Source organism: Uranotaenia lowii, chromosome 1 (assembly GCF_029784155.1).
Source record: "Uranotaenia lowii strain MFRU-FL chromosome 1, ASM2978415v1, whole genome shotgun sequence".
Lineage (NCBI taxonomy): Eukaryota > Metazoa > Arthropoda > Insecta > Diptera > Culicidae > Uranotaenia > Uranotaenia lowii.
The window spans coordinates 152,292,762-152,311,226 of record NC_073691.1 but is presented as its reverse complement, the minus strand read 5'-3'; the positions used below and the strand labels follow the sequence as shown (position 1 = coordinate 152,311,226).

The 18,465-nt window shown below is 35.8% G+C and overlaps 1 protein-coding gene and 4 non-coding genes across 5 annotated transcripts; 3 read left to right on the top strand and 2 right to left on the bottom strand.

Moving 5' to 3' along the window:
- Positions 1–1,230: 1,230 nt before the first annotated feature.
- On the bottom strand, positions 1,231–1,303 carry Trnak-cuu (transfer RNA lysine (anticodon CUU)). Its single transcript has one exon. It is a non-coding gene; the product is annotated as a tRNA-Lys (tRNA).
- Positions 1,304–2,670: 1,367 nt separating this feature from the next.
- Trnai-aau (transfer RNA isoleucine (anticodon AAU)) lies at positions 2,671–2,744 on the bottom strand. The gene has a single exon. It is a non-coding gene; the product is annotated as a tRNA-Ile (tRNA).
- A 7,846-nt stretch (positions 2,745–10,590) lies between these two features.
- Trnai-aau (transfer RNA isoleucine (anticodon AAU)) lies at positions 10,591–10,664 on the top strand. The gene has a single exon. It is a non-coding gene; the product is annotated as a tRNA-Ile (tRNA).
- A 2,106-nt stretch (positions 10,665–12,770) lies between these two features.
- Positions 12,771–18,406, top strand: LOC129740547 (putative hydroxypyruvate isomerase). Its single transcript, XM_055732258.1, has 4 exons — positions 12,771–13,256; positions 13,329–13,440; positions 17,735–17,910; positions 17,969–18,406. Exons 1-4 carry the CDS (start codon positions 13,055–13,057, stop codon positions 18,274–18,276), a joined length of 798 nt encoding a protein of 265 aa, XP_055588233.1. The 5' UTR covers positions 12,771–13,054; the 3' UTR covers positions 18,277–18,406.
- Positions 13,672–13,742, top strand: Trnag-gcc (transfer RNA glycine (anticodon GCC)). The gene has a single exon. It is a non-coding gene; the product is annotated as a tRNA-Gly (tRNA).
- Positions 18,407–18,465: the final 59 nt, after the last annotated feature.

Here is an 18,465-nt window from a genome sequence, read left to right as displayed (position 1 = left end):
ATACCATAAGCTTAATGTCTCATGTTTCATGTCTTAGGTGTCAGGTCTCATGTCTCGTGTCTCAGGTCTCAGGGTTCATGACTTAGATCAGGAGTGAGCAACCTTTTTTTTTTATCAACGACTAAACTTTTGATTTAATACTTTTTGCGAGCCAGTCATATCTATAGTAAAAACAATTAGTAATTTGCCAATTTTTAACGACTTTTAATTTAAGAGCCAAATGTAAATAAAACTTCTGTGTTTTGCAATCTGATCTGACCACCAAAAAAAAGGTCTGCCATCCAGAATTTTCCAGACATTTTTCAAAATCTTCCAGACTTAAAAAAAAAAACAGTCGACATCTTCGGTTGAATCCCCAGAAAAAAAATGGGTTTCACCATGAAACCCAAGAATCAAAACAAACATCGAACGGAAGTGAACATAACTAATGAACAGCAGTTACTTCCTGCGTGCGCTTAAAGCCAATATTCACACTTCAAAAAGCCTCTTGAAGACATGGTGGTCATTTGGAATGCTTAACTAGTTAATTTTGGTCGAGCACGAAGTTACTTAATAATAAACTTCATCCACAATAGCTGTGGCTTTCAGATGCCATCGGGAAACATCGATTTAAAACGTTAGCAACAACTTTTTCCGGCTTAGGGTCGTCATTGTTTTGTTTCAAGCCATTATAATAACTTTCCTTTGTCGTTGTTTTCCCTCGCATATATTCGGATTCTAAACAACATTTATGCTTTGAATTGAGAAAACAAATGCTTTTCAATCAGGTGCGTCCAGTCCGAAGAAAAAAAAAGCCGTTTGAGTGATGCAGCTTAATTAGTATTCGCGATGGAACAGCAACAACTCACCGAAGCTGCTTCCTGTCTACCTTTCTTCCGAATTCTCACCGCTTCTGGTAAAATGATTTGGGAAAGTGTCGTTCTTGAAGTTTCAACGTTCTTCCACCGTTTCGAGGAAGAATGACCTTAACGGGTTAAACTCCTATCAAAAAGAAAAAAAAAAAAAAAAAAAGTTCTTCCACCGCTCAAGTTTAACGGTCTTTCACTAATGTTTTTTAAAGCTATCTCTTATTAAACGCAACTTACTTCGGTTTCAGGAAAATATATTCAAAGTTTACATTGAATTAAATGCTGAAATTTATACTAAATTAAAATTTATATAAGGTTATATTTTTTTAAGCATACGACACGAAAAACCGTTGTTCGGCTGCATTGTCCCAAAAAAGATACTCGCCCAACGTGGGGCTCGAACCCACGACCCTGAGATTAAGAGTCTCATGCTCTACCGACTGAGCTAGCCGGGCTTGCATCTTCTCGTGAAACTATGGATTATTTGAATCCGCGATGCGTACAAGAAATGTTTTTAACATTTTTTGTGTGATTAAACCATTCTGATTTGGTAAAAATATATTTAAAAAAATGTTTTTATGTTTTTTTTCCCTGGAACTAAAAATAAAGGTATCGAACATCGAATACAGCTGATTATAACCGGAAAAGTGAACAACTAGACCGCTGCGCTGCAAACTTTGTTTTCAAATTTCAAATTTATAAATTTTTACACCTATCATAACTTTTTTTGGTTGTTTTTACTGCCGAAAAAAGCAACAAAAATTTTGGAAGCGATTATTTTGTCCTTTAATTTTGTATCTTTTCCTTTTCGTCTTCTTCTTATTCTTCTACTTCTTTTTCTCCCACCAACATGGCCAAAACTTGTAGGCATCCTGGAGAATGATAAAATTGCGTTCTTCATTTTTCGTTTCAACATAGTAGATATCTAATACATAGAACTTGCATTGCAGATACTATTGCGACCAGGCCAACCATGTAATGTAAAACACAAAAGATACAGGAACATGAGAGAGGAATGAAGCGTAGAGTTTCTTGCCAAACGATTCTATAGAATTCAGGTTTAGATTAATACTGTTCAATTTGCAAAGTTGAAAACCTGAAAAAAACCAAAAATGGATTGATCTTACACGAAAGTTTGAGGCTTGTTCTACATGTAATCCTATCTTTGCCACCATTCAGCTTTTCCAGTTCTTCTAAGTTAATGTTTCAAAATTTTCACTGAACCTCAACAAAAGTTCTCGTTCCATCAAATTATGATTTAGATTTTTTTTTCATTACCTTCATGATGATGTTCATGTAGAACATTTTCGGGAACGACTGTCAAATACATCTTCGAACGATCGATGCTTACTTAGATCCCTCTGGTTTGTATCTTAAACTTTTCCTTTCATAAAGAATCTGAAACAGACTTTCTAAGATCTGTATTGAATATTCATGAAATAACCGTTGGAAAACCGTACATTAGACCCCCAAGATTTTAAAATGAAAAGTTTGATAGGTCCGACGAATATAACTTAGTGAAGTATATTTTACAAAACAAGTTAAGCTCCTTTGGTAAATTAAATTAAATGAAGACCATCAGCTAACAAGCACAGAGAAACTCGTTTTTTAAATTCTTTCTTCTCAGGGATTTTAAACCACGGAGAAACTCGGAATAAAACAATCACTTAGTGTTAACAGAGGGTTATCATTATTAAGTTTAAAGAAGCGATCTGGACAGATATTAACACAGTTAATTTTATTGAATGTAATTATGTAAAAAAAAACTTCGAATTGAAAACAAGCGTTGAAAAATAAGACAATCAAACGGTAAAAAAGTATATGGCTCCAGAGAGGATCGAACTCACGACCTTCGCGTTATTAGCACGACGCTCTAACCAACTGAGCTATGGAGCCATGTTGACGCAAGTGACAAAAAATCACAATTTGAGCTTCGGACTTAACATTATTCATAAGATTAATTTATGTTTACTAATAAATCAGGAACCTTTTTTTTGTCCGTTTTGTCTGATCTAACCTACCTTTATCTACCGTGCATCTCTTGATTAGTATATTCGGCGCCACAATTCAATTCGACAATAAATTCTACGACTTCTTGAAAAATTTCAAACGTTCTCGACATTCTCTGATTGAAGGTGTAACATCTTTAATAACCAAATGACGAATGAGCACAGCCCGCTTCCTGCCCAAATGAATCACATAGCGTGAACATCATGAACATAAAATGAACTGAATGAACATATGTACAAGTTTGTTTTTTTAGCTTGATAAATTATTCATTATACAAATGAGTTCATTTATTTTTTGTTAACATCGCCTTATGTGGACAACACATTTCAACCCAAATATATGTAGGTAGTTAACTGTTTAACTAATTTTTTTTTTAAATTTCCATATCCAAGACAAATGTACCAGATGCTGTTCAATAGCTTTTCACTTTTTTATGAAATCAAACATGTTAACAAAAAGAAATGAGTATCCAAAAAGACGTCAGAAGGACCTAGAAACAATTTTCGATTAGAAATATCTACAGATTGTGTTTCTCGCTTGTTGTAAAAGGCTTGAACTTATTTCCACAAAACTGTTGATTTTTCAAGGGTCTTACATAGGTAGGAACATTACTTTTTGGCTTTAGATGGTAGCTCCTACTATGTACATTTACACTTTTTTTTTTTTTTTTTTTTTTTTTTTTTTTTAATATGTCTTTATTAGTCTTTTAATCATTACATTTAAGTTACATTATTAAAGTTAAATTAAAGTGTTCAGATCAATTATGATCAGTTCAACTCTTTGATACAGTTAATATTAAACATTGTTCATTTGATTTAAATTTGCTTTAGCAATAAATAATTTGATTTATAGGAGAATATCCTGTTAAGCAAAAAAAAAAAAGATGTATAAACTTAATCCTAAATCCTAAAAACTAACTTAATTGTAAAGAGAACGAATCTCTGCGATGGAAGACTGCATCGATTTGCCTCTGAAGTTGGAGATGATTTTGTTGGCCATCTCTCCGATCGATTCTATGCCTGCAATCCGATGAAGATCTTCGGTGCTGTGCCAAGGTGGAAGCCGCAAAATCATTTTCAGAACCTTGTTCTGAATCCTCTGGATGGCTTTCTTCCTCGTCGCGCAGCAGCTAGACCAAATCGGAACTGCATACATTATCGCTGGTCGGAAGACTTGCTTGTAAATAAGCATCTTATTCTTCAGGCAAAGTCGGGATTTCCTGTTGATGAGAGAATAAAGAGATTTAGTGTATTTATTACATTTTGATTGAATATCTTCAATGTGATTTTTAAAAGAAAGATTCCGATCAAGTGTGAGTCCCAAGTACTTCACGTGATCAGACCATTCTAATGAAACCCCATTAAAAGTTATGGAATGATTTTCATTAGGTTTTAAAAAATTTGCTCTTGGCTTATGGGGAAATAAAATAAGTTGAGTTTTGGAAGCGTTAGGAGAAATTTTCCACATTTTCAAGTAATTCAAAAAGGAATTTAAATTTTGTTGCAATCTACTGCGTACCACCCGTAAATTTCGACCTTTGGCTGAAAGCAAAGTATCATCAGCAAATAATCTTCTACCTTTTCCTTCTGGTACATCAGGAAGATCAGAAGTAAAAATATTGTATAAAATTGGCCCAAGTATACTGCCCTGAGGGACCCCAGCTCTAATGGGAGTCCTTTCAGAGCATGAATTTTGATAGCTTACTTGTAAGGTTCGGCTAGTCAAATAATTTTGAATAATTTTGGTGAGATATACAGGAAAATCAAATCGAGCTAATTTAGCTACTAAACCTTTGTGCCAAACACTGTCAAAAGCTTTTTCAATATCAAGAAGAGCAACACCAGTTGAATAACCCTCAGATTTGCTAGCGTTAATCATATTAGTTACACTCAAAAGTTGATGTGTAGTAGAATGTCCATGACGAAAACCAAATTGTTCATCAGGGAAAATAGAATTCTGATTAATGTGAATCATCATTCTATTCAAAATAACTCTCTCAAATAGTTTACTTAAAGAAGGAAGCAAACTAATTGGTCGATAACTTGAAGGCTCTGAAGCACTTTTTCCAGGTTTCAAAATTGGAGTTACTTTGGCATTTTTCCATTTATTGGGAAAATAAGCCAAGTGAAAACATTTGTTGAAGATTTTAACTAAAAAATTTAAAGTGCTTTCAGGCAACTTTTTAATAAGAATATAGAAAATCCCATCTTCCCCCGGAGCTTTCATATTTTTAAATTTTTTGAAAATCAATTTAAGTTCATCAATATTTGTCTCACAAGAACTTTCAAACACATTTTGTTTTGAAAGAATGTCATCAAATTCTAGGGAAATTTGAGCGTCAATAGGACTAACAACGTTTAAATTAAAATCATGAGCAGACTCAAATTGTTGGGCTAATTTTTGAGCTTTTTCTGAATTAGTTAAAAGAAGTTTATCCCCATCTTTCAAAGTAGGAATTGGCTTCTGGGGCTTTTTCAGAATTTTAGTTAATTTCCAAAATGGCTTTGAGTAGAGTTTTATGTCCTCTACTGCTTTAGCAAAATTTTCATTACGAATGAAATTTAAACGACGTTTGATCTCTTTTTGAAGGTCGCAATAAATAAATTTTAAATAAGGATCCCTAGTACGTTGATATTGGCGTCGACGAATGTTTTTCAGTCGTATCAAAAACTGAAGATCATCATCAATTAAAGGTTGATTAAATTTATGTTTAACTTTAGGTATTGAAGCGGCTTTAGCATTGACTATTGAAGTTGTCAAATTTTCTATAGCCAAATCAATATCTTCTATTGAATTCAGTGGAACGTTTACATCTAAATTACGTTCAATAAAATTCATATATCGCTCCCAGTTAGCCTTTTGAAAATTAAAAGTTGATTTTAAAGGGTTTTCAATGGGACTTTGGGATAAAGAAAATGTTACTGGAAGGTGGTCTGAATCGAGGTCCGCATGAGTAACTAATTGACTACAATGCTCGCCTAAATCCGTTAGAACCAAATCAATTGTGGAGGGATTTCTAATTGAAGAAAAACAAGTATGCCCATTAGGATATTCAACAGTATAATAACCTGCAGAGCAATCATTAAACAAAATATTCCCATTAGTATTTGATGAAATATTATTCCAAGATCGGTGTTTTGCATTAAAGTCACCAATAATAAAAAATTTAGATTTATTCCTGGTGAGTTTTTGTAAATCTCCCTTCAAAAAATTTTTCTGTTCACCGCTGCATTGAAAAGGCAAGTATGCGGCAACAATTATAATTTTCCCCATAGAAGTTTCTAATTCAATACCAATTGTTTCTAAGACTTTTGTATTGAAAGAAGGAAGAAGTCTAAATTTGAGACGACTATTGATGACAATAGCTACACCCCCACCTTGTCGATCAAGTCGATCATTCCGTAAAATTTTAAAGAAAGCATTGCTTTTCAAGTTATTGTCTGGCTTTAAAAAAGTTTCAGTGATGGCAGCAATATGTATGTTTTGAGTTTTCAAAAATAAAAAGAATTCATCTTGGTTAGCCAGCAAAGATCTAGCGTTCCAATTCATAATATTTAAACATCTATTTGGATCCATGAGGGAATCGTAAAGTCATAATAATTTTGTTAGCATAATTAAAAGAAGTTTGAAAAGCTTCAAACATTGAATTTGCTTTCAACATAAGTTGCATCATTTCCATTAAATTTTGATGCAAAATTTTTAATTTTTCCTCAGTTATCTCACCCAAATCAACAAAATTGTTAGGATCAGAAAATGAAGGAGAAGAACAAGTATTTGAATTTCGGGGATTTTCCCAAGCCTTCGCATGAACGTTGAGACTTGGTTTTTTCCCATTTTTATTAGTTAAACCTGAAGAGGGAAACCCATTTTCAACCACCTCTGAGAACGATAAACAACGAGTCTGGGGCGCAGATTCAGCACAGGTAACATTAAAATCACTTCGGGTATTACCCAACCGTGATTCCAATGTAGACCGAGGCTGAATGCGAACAGGCAGGTTGTTTGCCGGCCCGACGTGTGAAGACGAAAAAGAGGAAGGAGGAGAAGAAACTTTTCTGGAAACTTTGGGATTTTTCCTAGAAGCAATAATTTTTGCCCTGATGGGACAGTCTAGAGAATTCGAGGAATGATTACCTGCGCAATTCGCACACTTAAAAAATTCTGTTTTTGGCTTATCACCACCAAAAAGGCATTTAGATTTTTCATGATCGAATGAGCCGCAAAACATGCATCTGGCCTTCATTCTACAATTTTTAGTGCCGTGACAAAAAGCTTGACAACGACGACATTGCGTAATATTTTGTAAAAAATTGGTAGTAGATTTACGAAAAGGTTCAAATTTTACTCGACAATGAAACATAAGACGAGCCTTTTCCAGAATTTTTAAATTATTAACCTGATCCTTTTTAAAATGGATTAAATAAAGTTCAGGAGCAAAACCAACACTACTGGTATTATTGGTGTTGGTTCTTTTCCTCATTTGAATTACTTGAATTGGAGAAAAACCTAACAAAGAATTTAATTCAGTTGTGATCTCATCCGGTGTCTGATCGCCGGTGAGACCCCGAAGTACAACTTTAAAAGGACGATCACTTCTAGTGTCGTACGTAAAAAATTGGTGTTTTTTATTATTCAAATAAGTTAAAATTTTTTGAAAATCATTAAAAGATTCCGCCAATATACGAGCAGTTCCCCTTCGACCGATCTGAAAAGAAATCTTCACATCCTTGACGGAAGTGACGATTTCTTTTCGAAAGGCATTGAAGTTAGGAATCGTGACCGTTATTGGTGGAATCTTTTCGTTTTTAAGAGTATAAGAAGAAGAAGGTTTCTTATTACTCTTATCAGAATTAAATATGAATATTTCCTCATCACCGATGTTATGAAGGACATCGAATGAATAGGAAATTTCAACTTTTTTGGGCGATGGACCTGAATTAGGTTTGGCAATCCGTTTCCTACCGGCCCTTGAGCCAGCCGATGACTTCCCCATGCTGGAAAGAAAAGAGAAAATATGAATAAAAGAAAATGAAAATTATTTTAGCACTGAAAAGTGCTGATTGAAATACAGGTAAGGAAAAAATAAATAATGTAAAATGTTCCTGCAGGTACACAGCAACGATACGATGCTCCGGCGTACGTGTTGACGGCTCAACGGTACAGATGGAAGTGACATTTACACTAGAGTGAGTAACGTAAGTATGAGAAGGGGGAAAAAATAACGATTCTAAAACAGTTTCAACAAGCCTGCTAAAATCTTACAAGCAAAATTTGTATGATTTTTCGAGAGAAATATATAAACATTATGAAATTAATTTCATAAAACAAATTCACGGTAATTTCTCTTCTTAAATTATATAAACATTAACAATCATGTGGGCTTTCTTCTTAAGAAGAAATCTAGAGTTAGCTTGATTAGGTCGTGTGAACAAATATAAACAAAATTCTCGCATGAGCTTTCACTACGTCGTGAAACATCTTAAGAATTTACAGAAAACTGTTATATGTTTTCCAGGCTACATATATTCTAAATGGAAGGAAGTTGCGACAGTTCAAACTGTTTTTTTTTGCATTTCCTTTCACACGACGTAAAGAAAGCCACGCGAGAATTGAGTTATCGGCTGCAAACGATTGATTTTACGTTAGGCAAAAACTCGGTAAAATTTTGTCAAAAAATAACATTTACAAAATGATTTGAATTTAGGACGCATAATGACTTTCTCATTTTCGAGTGAATGAGTTTTTGTGACTATGTAATTTCAGTGCATTGAATTATCGTGCAAAACATAGGGCGGAAAATAACAGTTCGGCAAGTTGGTTTTGCGATCTATTGCTTTTTTTCAAAAAATGCTTGAGCAAGTCTTTAAAAATTCACAAATTCAAACGGAAATTGTTAGTGAGAGTAGTTTAAGCTATCCAATAATATTAACTTCTTCAATGTGTACGGAGGTAAGTTGAAAATGCGAAACTTTTATGAGTAGACAAAATTTAATTTCCAATTTTTTGTTTCAATCACAGAGGTAGCCAACAAAACAAAACAGCTTCAAATAAAAGTCACAGGAAGTCAGCAACTCAAAGTGAAATGGAAATATACATATACTTGATGGACAGTCCTTCGCAGCACAGATTCCCAGCTGCTAAAGAGGTGAGAGGAAATTGCTCAGGACTACAATTGCCTTGCGTTTTGCAGAAAACGGAAATTCTGTAGAGCACACCCTTGGGAATCGGGGAATCGGTCAAAGAATTGAAACGTTACTCCTCTTTTATGCTCCGATGCTTGTTGTCGTGCTTGTATCTAATTGTTTCGGACACTACCTTAAATTAAACCAGGTTATTTTCACCGGTAAAAAACGGCAAGTTTTCCGGATGATTCTTGGATAATCTCCAAGTTATTCCGATGATAGATTTGGATATTATTTGGTTTTAAAAGACTCATTACAGTATTTGGATTGGAATAAAAAAATAATTAAATTGGTGGCTCATACGACTTAATAAAAAAAACTATAGAAATATTAGCTAAACAAATGTAAAAAAATACTCCTGAAAACACCGGAACAAAAAAGGTTACGGTTTGACATTATTGGTTAGGCTGGTACCGGAAGTCCACTCCGAGACGCGGTCCCACTACTGCTTACCGCGGAGACTTTTAGCTGCTGGTTTTCACCCCTCGCTCGGTGCATCTCTCTTTAGCCAACCTGAACCCATCGGGCTCCCCCAATGGGCCCATATTGACGGTCAGCTTAGTGTGGACGTCTCGTCAACATGGCCTCAGCCGGCACAACAGTGGTTCCCGACCTCAGATCAGCCCAGTAACCCAACCCGTGAGTAGCCACGTTACAGGAGGTGCCAAGCTCCCAGTTGAAAGTTGGCGGTCTACAAGCACAACCATTTCTATAGGGTGTTATTTTTTTTCTTCCACCATCTTTGCGCTTGGTGGCACAAGCTGTATGTACCTACTGCATGAACTGATTTGGGCTGAGGTTATTTTTGGATGTTTGATGTTGGATGCCTTGATTTAAATTAAAAAAAAAACGGAAAAAGCCTAAATGTTTCCACCCAGTTTATATGAAAATTAAATGGAATCATTCTGATCGGTCCTGAAGTTCCACAACAGCATTTGGCATAATACATGCCAGTAAGAACACTACATGGAACCGTAGAATCCACGGGTTTTCCAAACTCCGCAAAGCCTCAAGAAAAAGTACCAAAGGGACCCAAACCCCCCAAAAGCGAAATCTATATTCCCTTAAATAGTGCTCTTAAGGTGTTCAGATTTTTCAAGTTTTTCAAATACATACATTTGTCTGCTGATTGGGCTGGGCATTTGAAAATAAATATAAATTATTTAAGACCAATTATTTCGGGGCGTAGAACTTTTACACATTTCAATTGGCTTGTGCAGTGAAGACGTCAAAGCGCCACTAAATTAATTTATCGTTCAGTTGTCCAAAGCTTAATTTTATTTTACACAGCATGGCACCCTTCCAAATAAACGAATTTAAAATCAAATCACTTTACTTTATATCTGTTTTGTATATACTGGAGGCCAGGCTAGATTCCTTAACTTCCACTTGCCTTGCTAAGCTAGACTAGAGAGTGGTTTGGAAAATTTCAACCTAACTTCTACAAGGAATCCTGTTCGCCTGGTAGTTCAACATGCAATACACGAACCCAAGAATCCGTAGAAAAAGAAAACTTTTGTGCAAATGTAATTGCTCACGCACACACACATGGCTCCATAGCTCAGTTGGTTAGAGCGTCGTGCTAATAACGCGAAGGTCGTGAGTTCGATCCTCTCTGGAGCCAATTCTTTTTGCTGTGTTGACCTTAATGGCGCCTAACATTGTTTTTTTATGTTTTGGATTGGAACTAACCTAAGTAGATAAAACAGTTAATTTATGTTCTATTAGAACTTACCAATATGTTACATGGATTGTGATGAAATAATGTAATTTAGAATAACGATTCAGAAATCAGATTCAGATATTAGATTCAGATATAAGATTCAGATATTAGATTCAGATATTAGATTCAGATATAAGATTCAGAATTCAGATTCAGAATTCAGATTCAGAATTCAGATTCAGAATTCAGATTCAGAATTCAGATTCAGAATTCAGATTCAGAATTCAGATTCAGAATTCAGATTCAGAATTCAGATTCAGAATTCAGATTCAGAATTCAGATTCAGAATTCAGATTCAGAATTCAGATTCAGAATTCAGATTCAGAATTCAGATTCAGAATTCAGATTCAGAATTCAGATTCAGAATTCAGATTCAGAAATCAGATTCAGAATTCAGATTCAGAGTTCAGATTCAGAATTCAGATTCAGAATTCAGATTCAGAATTCAGATTCAGAATTCAGATTCAGAATTCAGATTCAGAATTCAGATTCAGAATTCAGATTCAGAATTCAGATTCAGAATTCAGATTCAGAATTCAGATTCAGAATTCAGATTCAGAATCCAGATTCAAAATTCAGATTCAGAATCAGTTTTAATATTCAGAATTCAGATTTCCGATGTTGTTTAACGACTGTAACTTAAATTTCCATCCATAAAGAATCGTCATCAGGGACTGAAATGTTTATTTTGTGTTGACCAAATTGATTAATTTGTGATTTTAGTGTTCTGCAGTGCTGTCTGACTTGTGTAAAAACCCGTAGTTCCCCCTATTGCATGGATTTTGTAAGGTTTATATGCAATAAACCTTACAAAATCCATGCAGTTTTATTGTTGTGGCAACTCTCCAGACTCAGCGGTTTGTTTTCGTTGTCACATCTGTCGATGATTCCCGGTGAACCATAGCTTCTTTTTAAACCCATACAATGAAATAGAAAAAATCGAATTCCAATTCAGATTTTGAATTCAAATCCGGAATACGAAATCAGATAGGGAGTTGAGCTGCACTTTAGTAGCTCAACGTCAAATGGTTAACTCAACCACATTCAACTTCCAGTTCGATTTTCCAGAGCCACAAATTAAGCTTGAGATATAATTGAAAATTTCCTCAAAAATCGATAGATAAACAATACAACAGCACTTTAGGCCAGTGATTGCTGGAGATTGAATTCAAATAAATGCAATAAATTTTCTATAATTTCTTATTTGGTTGTACATCATTTTTAAACAAATTTTCGAAGTTTCAAAGTGATGAAAATGGATAAGCGCTGGATATTCAATAAGGCATTTCCCGACTTGTCAACCGAACAGCTGATTTCTCATGTTTACAATTTTCGGCATCTGATGGTAGGGTAAAAATAACAACAACACTACGCATGTTCAATGGCCGGATAGCAACCATACCAAATTGGCGGTGGAATAGAAATGGTTATGCAAAATTCTTAATTTTTTAAACTAGCTAGAATTAAAAAAATGTAGACATGACATAATTTGAAGGTAATTTTGATGTTATGTAATGTTAATTTGAAAAAAATATATCTTTTGAAGAAATAATTTAACAGTGCTAATCTCCCAAGTTCAAAATGGCGACCAGTAGGTGTTTACATTTTTCAAAACAAAAACGATATGCTACCCTACCACCATCTGTCTCAGGAAATACTCTATGAGAAAATTTGGAAACCCACACGCTTCAAGTCCAAAAAGAATCATGCCTTTTCGTTTAGCTACCGTTTTAGTTCCTGTTGGATTTCGAGAAACAGAGAAATCCAACAAGACGAGTTCTAAAAATAGAGTAAAAGCTCAAACTTTACCGGTTGGATGAACTCGAGAGATTGTGCAAACGATATCACTACTACTATCGAAGATATCGAAGAATGAACGGATGATCCCATGAACTCTTCAATGACTTCGATTTGATTGGGAGAAGGTGGGTAAGGTGAGATAAAAATCCATTCATAAACAACACACTACACTCACACGAATGAGCTCAAGTGGTTTCCTCATTGCAATGCTAACCTGGTCATTCAGTTGTTCTTTAAAGTCCTCGTTCGAAACTGGTCGACTGTTCTGTAGTGCTTCCTAATCGAAGAAACAATTAACTCGTCAACCTTATCAACCCCAGGCTTGTTAGTTCACGTTTCACGCCTCGGCAGCAGCGCTGACAGGATCTGTCGAAAAAAGGTCCGCTTAATTAAAATCTTGACCCCGCCGGAGATAACCGAAATTGAAGAAAAAAATTAACACGGTGGCGGCCGGGATCGGTAGTTGTCTTCGTCTTCTGAGCAGCTCGACAATGTCACCTCTCAAGTTTGCGGCCAATTTGAACTTTCTGTTCACGGAATCGGCGGATTTTGTTGAACGATACCGATTGGCCAAGGCGGCCGGATTCGGTGGTGTCGAGGGACCTTATCCACCTAAGAACGTTTCCGTGACAGACTTGGTGCGTGTCCAGCAGGAAACCGGACTGGAACAGGTTCTGCTCAACATCGACCTTGGTCGGTTTCCCAATCGAGAGATATTAATGGCTTAAAAGAGACTTTAATCAAACATTTCCTTCCGCTCCACAGGAGATGTACCGGATGGACAGTTTGGGTGTGCTGCGTTTCCGGAACAGGAAGCTAACTTCATAAAGAATCTAGAAAGAACCATAGAATGTGCGAAGGCTTTGAACTGCAAAAAGTATGTATTGGTTCAATATAAGTGTTCGAGAAATGCAAGTAAACAACAGTGATAAGAAATATGTTTACCCAGCGCTAGTTTTAGCTTGATATACGCAGAACAGATTATTTGCACAACACTCGTGAACTGTATTCATCATGAAACGGATGAAACAGCTGATCATTCGTTGACGGAATTTTGAACGATGGTTTCTATATTTTTCATAGGTATTTGGCGACCAATTTTCATTAAGCATCGGTGGTTCAGTGGTAGAATGCTCGCCTGCCACGCGGGCGGCCCGGGTTCGATTCCCGGCCGATGCAACGATCTTTTTTTTTGACGCAGCATGGTGCAGAATACTTATCTTTTTCGATGAGCAGCACTTGGAATCAGTTTTTCTGTCGTCTGCTACTAAATTTGAAATCAGGAATCAATTGACCGTGCCAAAAAACCAATTTTTGATGATCTTGTTTTTTGTCGTTTAATACAAATATTGAAATCAGAAATCGATTGACAGAAATCAAAGCTTCCGTGTGCAAATTTTCCCTTCACCCATTCAGCCGACCCCTGATTCAAATTTGGATAATTGGAATCGATTGTTCGTCCTTAATAACTCCTATGTATGAATTTTTATCTCAATCCGATTTATAATAACGTCAATAACACAAAAATATTAAAAGTGAATATCGACGAACCCTTTTGCCAGCCCCTGACCGAAAATTCAACACCTGAAATCGATCGCCCATCTCTCAAAACCCCCATGTACAAATTTTCATCAAATTTGACGAAAAATATGGACTTGTATGGACCCCCTTCAGAAGAGGTCATCCGAAAATCTGAAAACATTTTTCATCATTCCTGGTCCTAATGAGCATCCATGCCAAATTTTAGCTCTCTTGCTCTTCAAACGTCTGAGCCTATAGAGGACAAACAAACCCACAAAAATTGCTTTTTATCTCGCGTGAGCTCTCATTACGTCGTATGAAACAAAATGAAAACAATGAGTTTCATTACGAAAAAATGCAAAAACTGACAAACTAATCGCAACTTACTTCCATCCAGAATATTTGTAGCCTAGACAACATCTTCTATATGTAAAATACAAATTTTAAAGTGGTTTTGATAACTTTTGCTGCAGTTTTCTGTGAATTCTTTAGATGTTTCATACGACGTAATGAAAGCTCACGCGAGATATATAGCTTAACTAACATGATTTTGAACATTTGACAAGTCTTTAATTGCATAAATTTAAAAAATAAATTTGGTCTATTCGACTGAGTACTCAGTTGAACTATTCGGTGAACCGAATATTCGGTTTAATGTACACAGTAAACGAAAATTACCGAGTTCGGTAATTTTTTTACCGAAATCCTAACATGTGTAAATCGTTAAACTGTTCGGTAATTTTTTCGGTAAAAAATAAACGAACATCGGTAAATGAAGAATGGATTTACCGATGTTCGTTTATTTTTTATCGAAAAAATTACCGAACAGTTTAACGATTTCCACATGTTAGGATTTCGGTAAAAAATTACCGAACTCGGTAATTTTTGTTTACTGTGTAGTATTTGGCGCCGAATACATAGTCAGTAAACCTCTATAGTATTATAGGGGAGAATGGAGATACTCGATCCCTTTATCTTGTATCCATCATATCTTTTTGGAAAAAAATTAGCACCTCATTGTCATTTGTATTTTCTGACAGCGTGTAATTTCAAGTTTCTTTGCTCCAAAAATTAGAAAGATACTTGATTCCGTTGATGAATTAGAAGCATTCTGGTGGGACATAAAAACTAGTGGTATTTTTAAAGTTTAGGGAGACTTGATCCCTGATTGAAGGAGACTTGATATTTTATTCAGGGGTCCTAACCCTAGAAAAAATTTAAACAATATCGAAAGTTGAAATGACTGTTTTGATTCATATAAATTCTCATTTCACAATTTTCAAGTGCCAGAAAAAGAGTATTCTAAAATTGTTTCTTCATTGCATACTTAAAGGCTCTATATTCTGATTTTTAGACAAAATCAATTTTTTTAGTCCTTTTTACGAAGCTATTATAAGAAAAATGTAAGTTTTTATATCAAATTTAGTAATTCCGTATTTAGCAATGATAACGATCTATTCATAAGAAAAATATACCTTTTAAAACTCTGGGATCAATTGAACCCCCAATGAACAGTTCATAGTATACTCTAACGACTGACATATTTAGATGAATATTTTTGTTTCAATTTTTTTCATGTGAGAAACATTTTAAATGGATGAAAAAAGATCTTCAAGAAACATTTTATGAAATTTTTGTAACAAAGTGCAATAACTCATAAAATAAATTTGTTAAGTTTGTTTAGCTTAGAGCATAGTTGATTTGATCCATTTAAAGCATTTTTCTAGAACATTGGATTTTTGTAAAACTTTCGAGTTTCGAGATATAGCTAAGGAATCAAGTATCCCCAGGAATCAAGTATCCTCATTCTCCCTTACCATCCATCATTATCGAAATTCAAATCATGTTCAATTTTTGAATTCAAGTTTTTTGATCCTGAATTTCGATTGCCAATGTCAAATGCCAACTCAGAATTTGGATCAACAAATTTCGTATATAATGTAAAGTCTGTTTCACATAGAATCTGTTCGGATAAAATTGATCATTTCTCCGCAAAGAAATAACGTACAACAAAAGTAAAAATGTCATTTTGTAGGGTTTTTATTGCACTTTAAGGAAAAAAATACATTAGAATCATTCATCAGCTTTTCGGACGAATTTTCGAACTTTTTTTGTGATACCACCCATTAATTTCTGCACAGTACTGCTGGTAACCTCATTCGCCATCTTGTTTCACCACTTTTCCATTTGAGCGGGTTTTTTCATGGTTCTGCCACATTTCTTCAGTTTGCCCTTAACTATTGCTCAATATTTCTCAATGGGACGAAAATCCGGACAGTTTGGTGAATTAATACTTTTTTCAATAAAATCGATCTTGTTCTCCTTATACCACTTAACGACATCCCGGCTGTAGTGGCAGCTTGCCAGGTCCGGCCACAACTTCACCGGACCTTTGTGGGACCGAATGAAAGGCAAAACCCTCTTCTGGAGACATTCTTCTTTGTAAACATTTTCATTCATTGTGTCCCCAGTGATGAAAATCTTAGTCTTCTTCCCACAACTACAGATCCCTTGCCAAATCATCAACTTACGAGCAAATTTATCTGCGAAAACAAACTTAAATCTACCCGCAACATTCCCTTTACGCTTCGCAAGGTAAAATTTGTTACCGGGTATTTGTCCAAAATCCATTTTGACGTAAGTTTCGTCGTCCATCAAAATGCATCCGTTGTACTTGGTCAACACTTTCTCGTACAACTTCCTTGCCCTGGTTTCGGCAACCAGATTTTGTTTCAGCGTCCTGTTGGGGTGTTTGCTTGCATGATACTACCTCAAGCCTTCTTGCAAACAAATTCGTCAAGCTGTACTGTGGTTCGTCTTGAACTTTTTCACCAAATCAGGCAAGGAGATTCCAGGATTATTGTGAACTGTTCGAATTACCTTTGCTCTCAGCTTCCGGTCATATGTTCCACTTTTACGCCTGGTTTGTTTTGCTCGATCCACCGTAAGGGTCTCCCGGTAACGTTGCAGCACCGAATTTACAGTCGATTTTGGATATTTCAGGAATTTCATGATCTTTACCACCCCTGACCACGTCGGTTTCTCTACATGAGTGTGCAGAATTTTCTCTCGCCTTTCCCGTTCCATCGTCGATAACTTTTGATTGACTGCTTCAATCTTGATGAAATTTTCACCACTAAGTAAACAAACCATCCGGATCAAAACACTGTCAATATATTCGATGTGACAACTAGGGGCGCTGCAGTAAATGAAAAGATGCGACCAGATTCTATGTGAAACAGACTTTAGTGTAGATGCAAAGTTAAGGTACGGTGTTCAGAAATGTGGTTTTAGATTGAGAATTAGATTCATAGTTCAGATTAAGATTTCCAATCCAGAGTTTAAGCGTTCAGATTTTTTTATCGAGGATTTACAATCAGGATTCGGGTTTCGAAACAAGAATTCGAGTTCAGATTCAGGATTCACTTTCGGGATTTACATTAAATATTCAGATTCTTGATGGGTACAAACCAAAATATATATCTCAGATTCAGATTTAGAATTCAAATTGAGAAATTCGAATTCACAAGTGAGCTCAAAAATTCAGACTCCGAAAGCATTGTGAATACGAATGTTATCTTCAGATTGACATATGTATGTGTACTGTTTAAATGAATTCTGATTTATAATTTTGTTTCATTTTTTTTTAGAATTCACATAATGGCTGGAAAGTTGAAGGAACCCCTATCAGATCAGCATGACTCCACGTACATAAGCAACTTGAAGGCAGCAGCACGAATTCTTGAAAAAAACAACATCCTCGGAGTGATTGAACCCATCAACAAGTATGCCGTTCCCGGGTACTACCTGTCCAGTTACGAAAAAGGTATCTCGAGAAAAGCTTAAAATTAAAGAAACCATTTTGAGTTGACAATCGTTCCCAGCAATTGGAGTTATCCGGGAAGTTAACAGCCCCCAGCTGAAGTTGATGTTCGACATTTATCATGCGCAGCACATCCGAGGTGACATTACCAAGGGCATTAGGGAGTTCGCATCCGATCTGGGACATGTCCAGCTGGCTCAGGTTCCCTGCCGCACTGAACCGGACAGTCCCGGGGAGCTGGACTATCGATACGTGCTGCCAACGCTGGCCTCTGCCGGATATACCGGCTGGGTGGGCTGCGAGTACAAGCCTCGGGCCGGAACCGAGGCCGGATTGGGTTGGTTGCGTCAGTTTGGCTATTGGAACTGAAGTTCTCCAATTGTCCAATTATCAATGTCCAGTGACTAATTTGTGTCGCGTTCATATAGTATCATGTTAAAACGAGAATGTTCTATGTGATAAAGATTTTTAATAAATTTACAATGTATACGTACTAAAACCCCTAATTGTGTACTGCTACCTCGCTGCATTTGAGGGACCCCAAACTACTACATATGC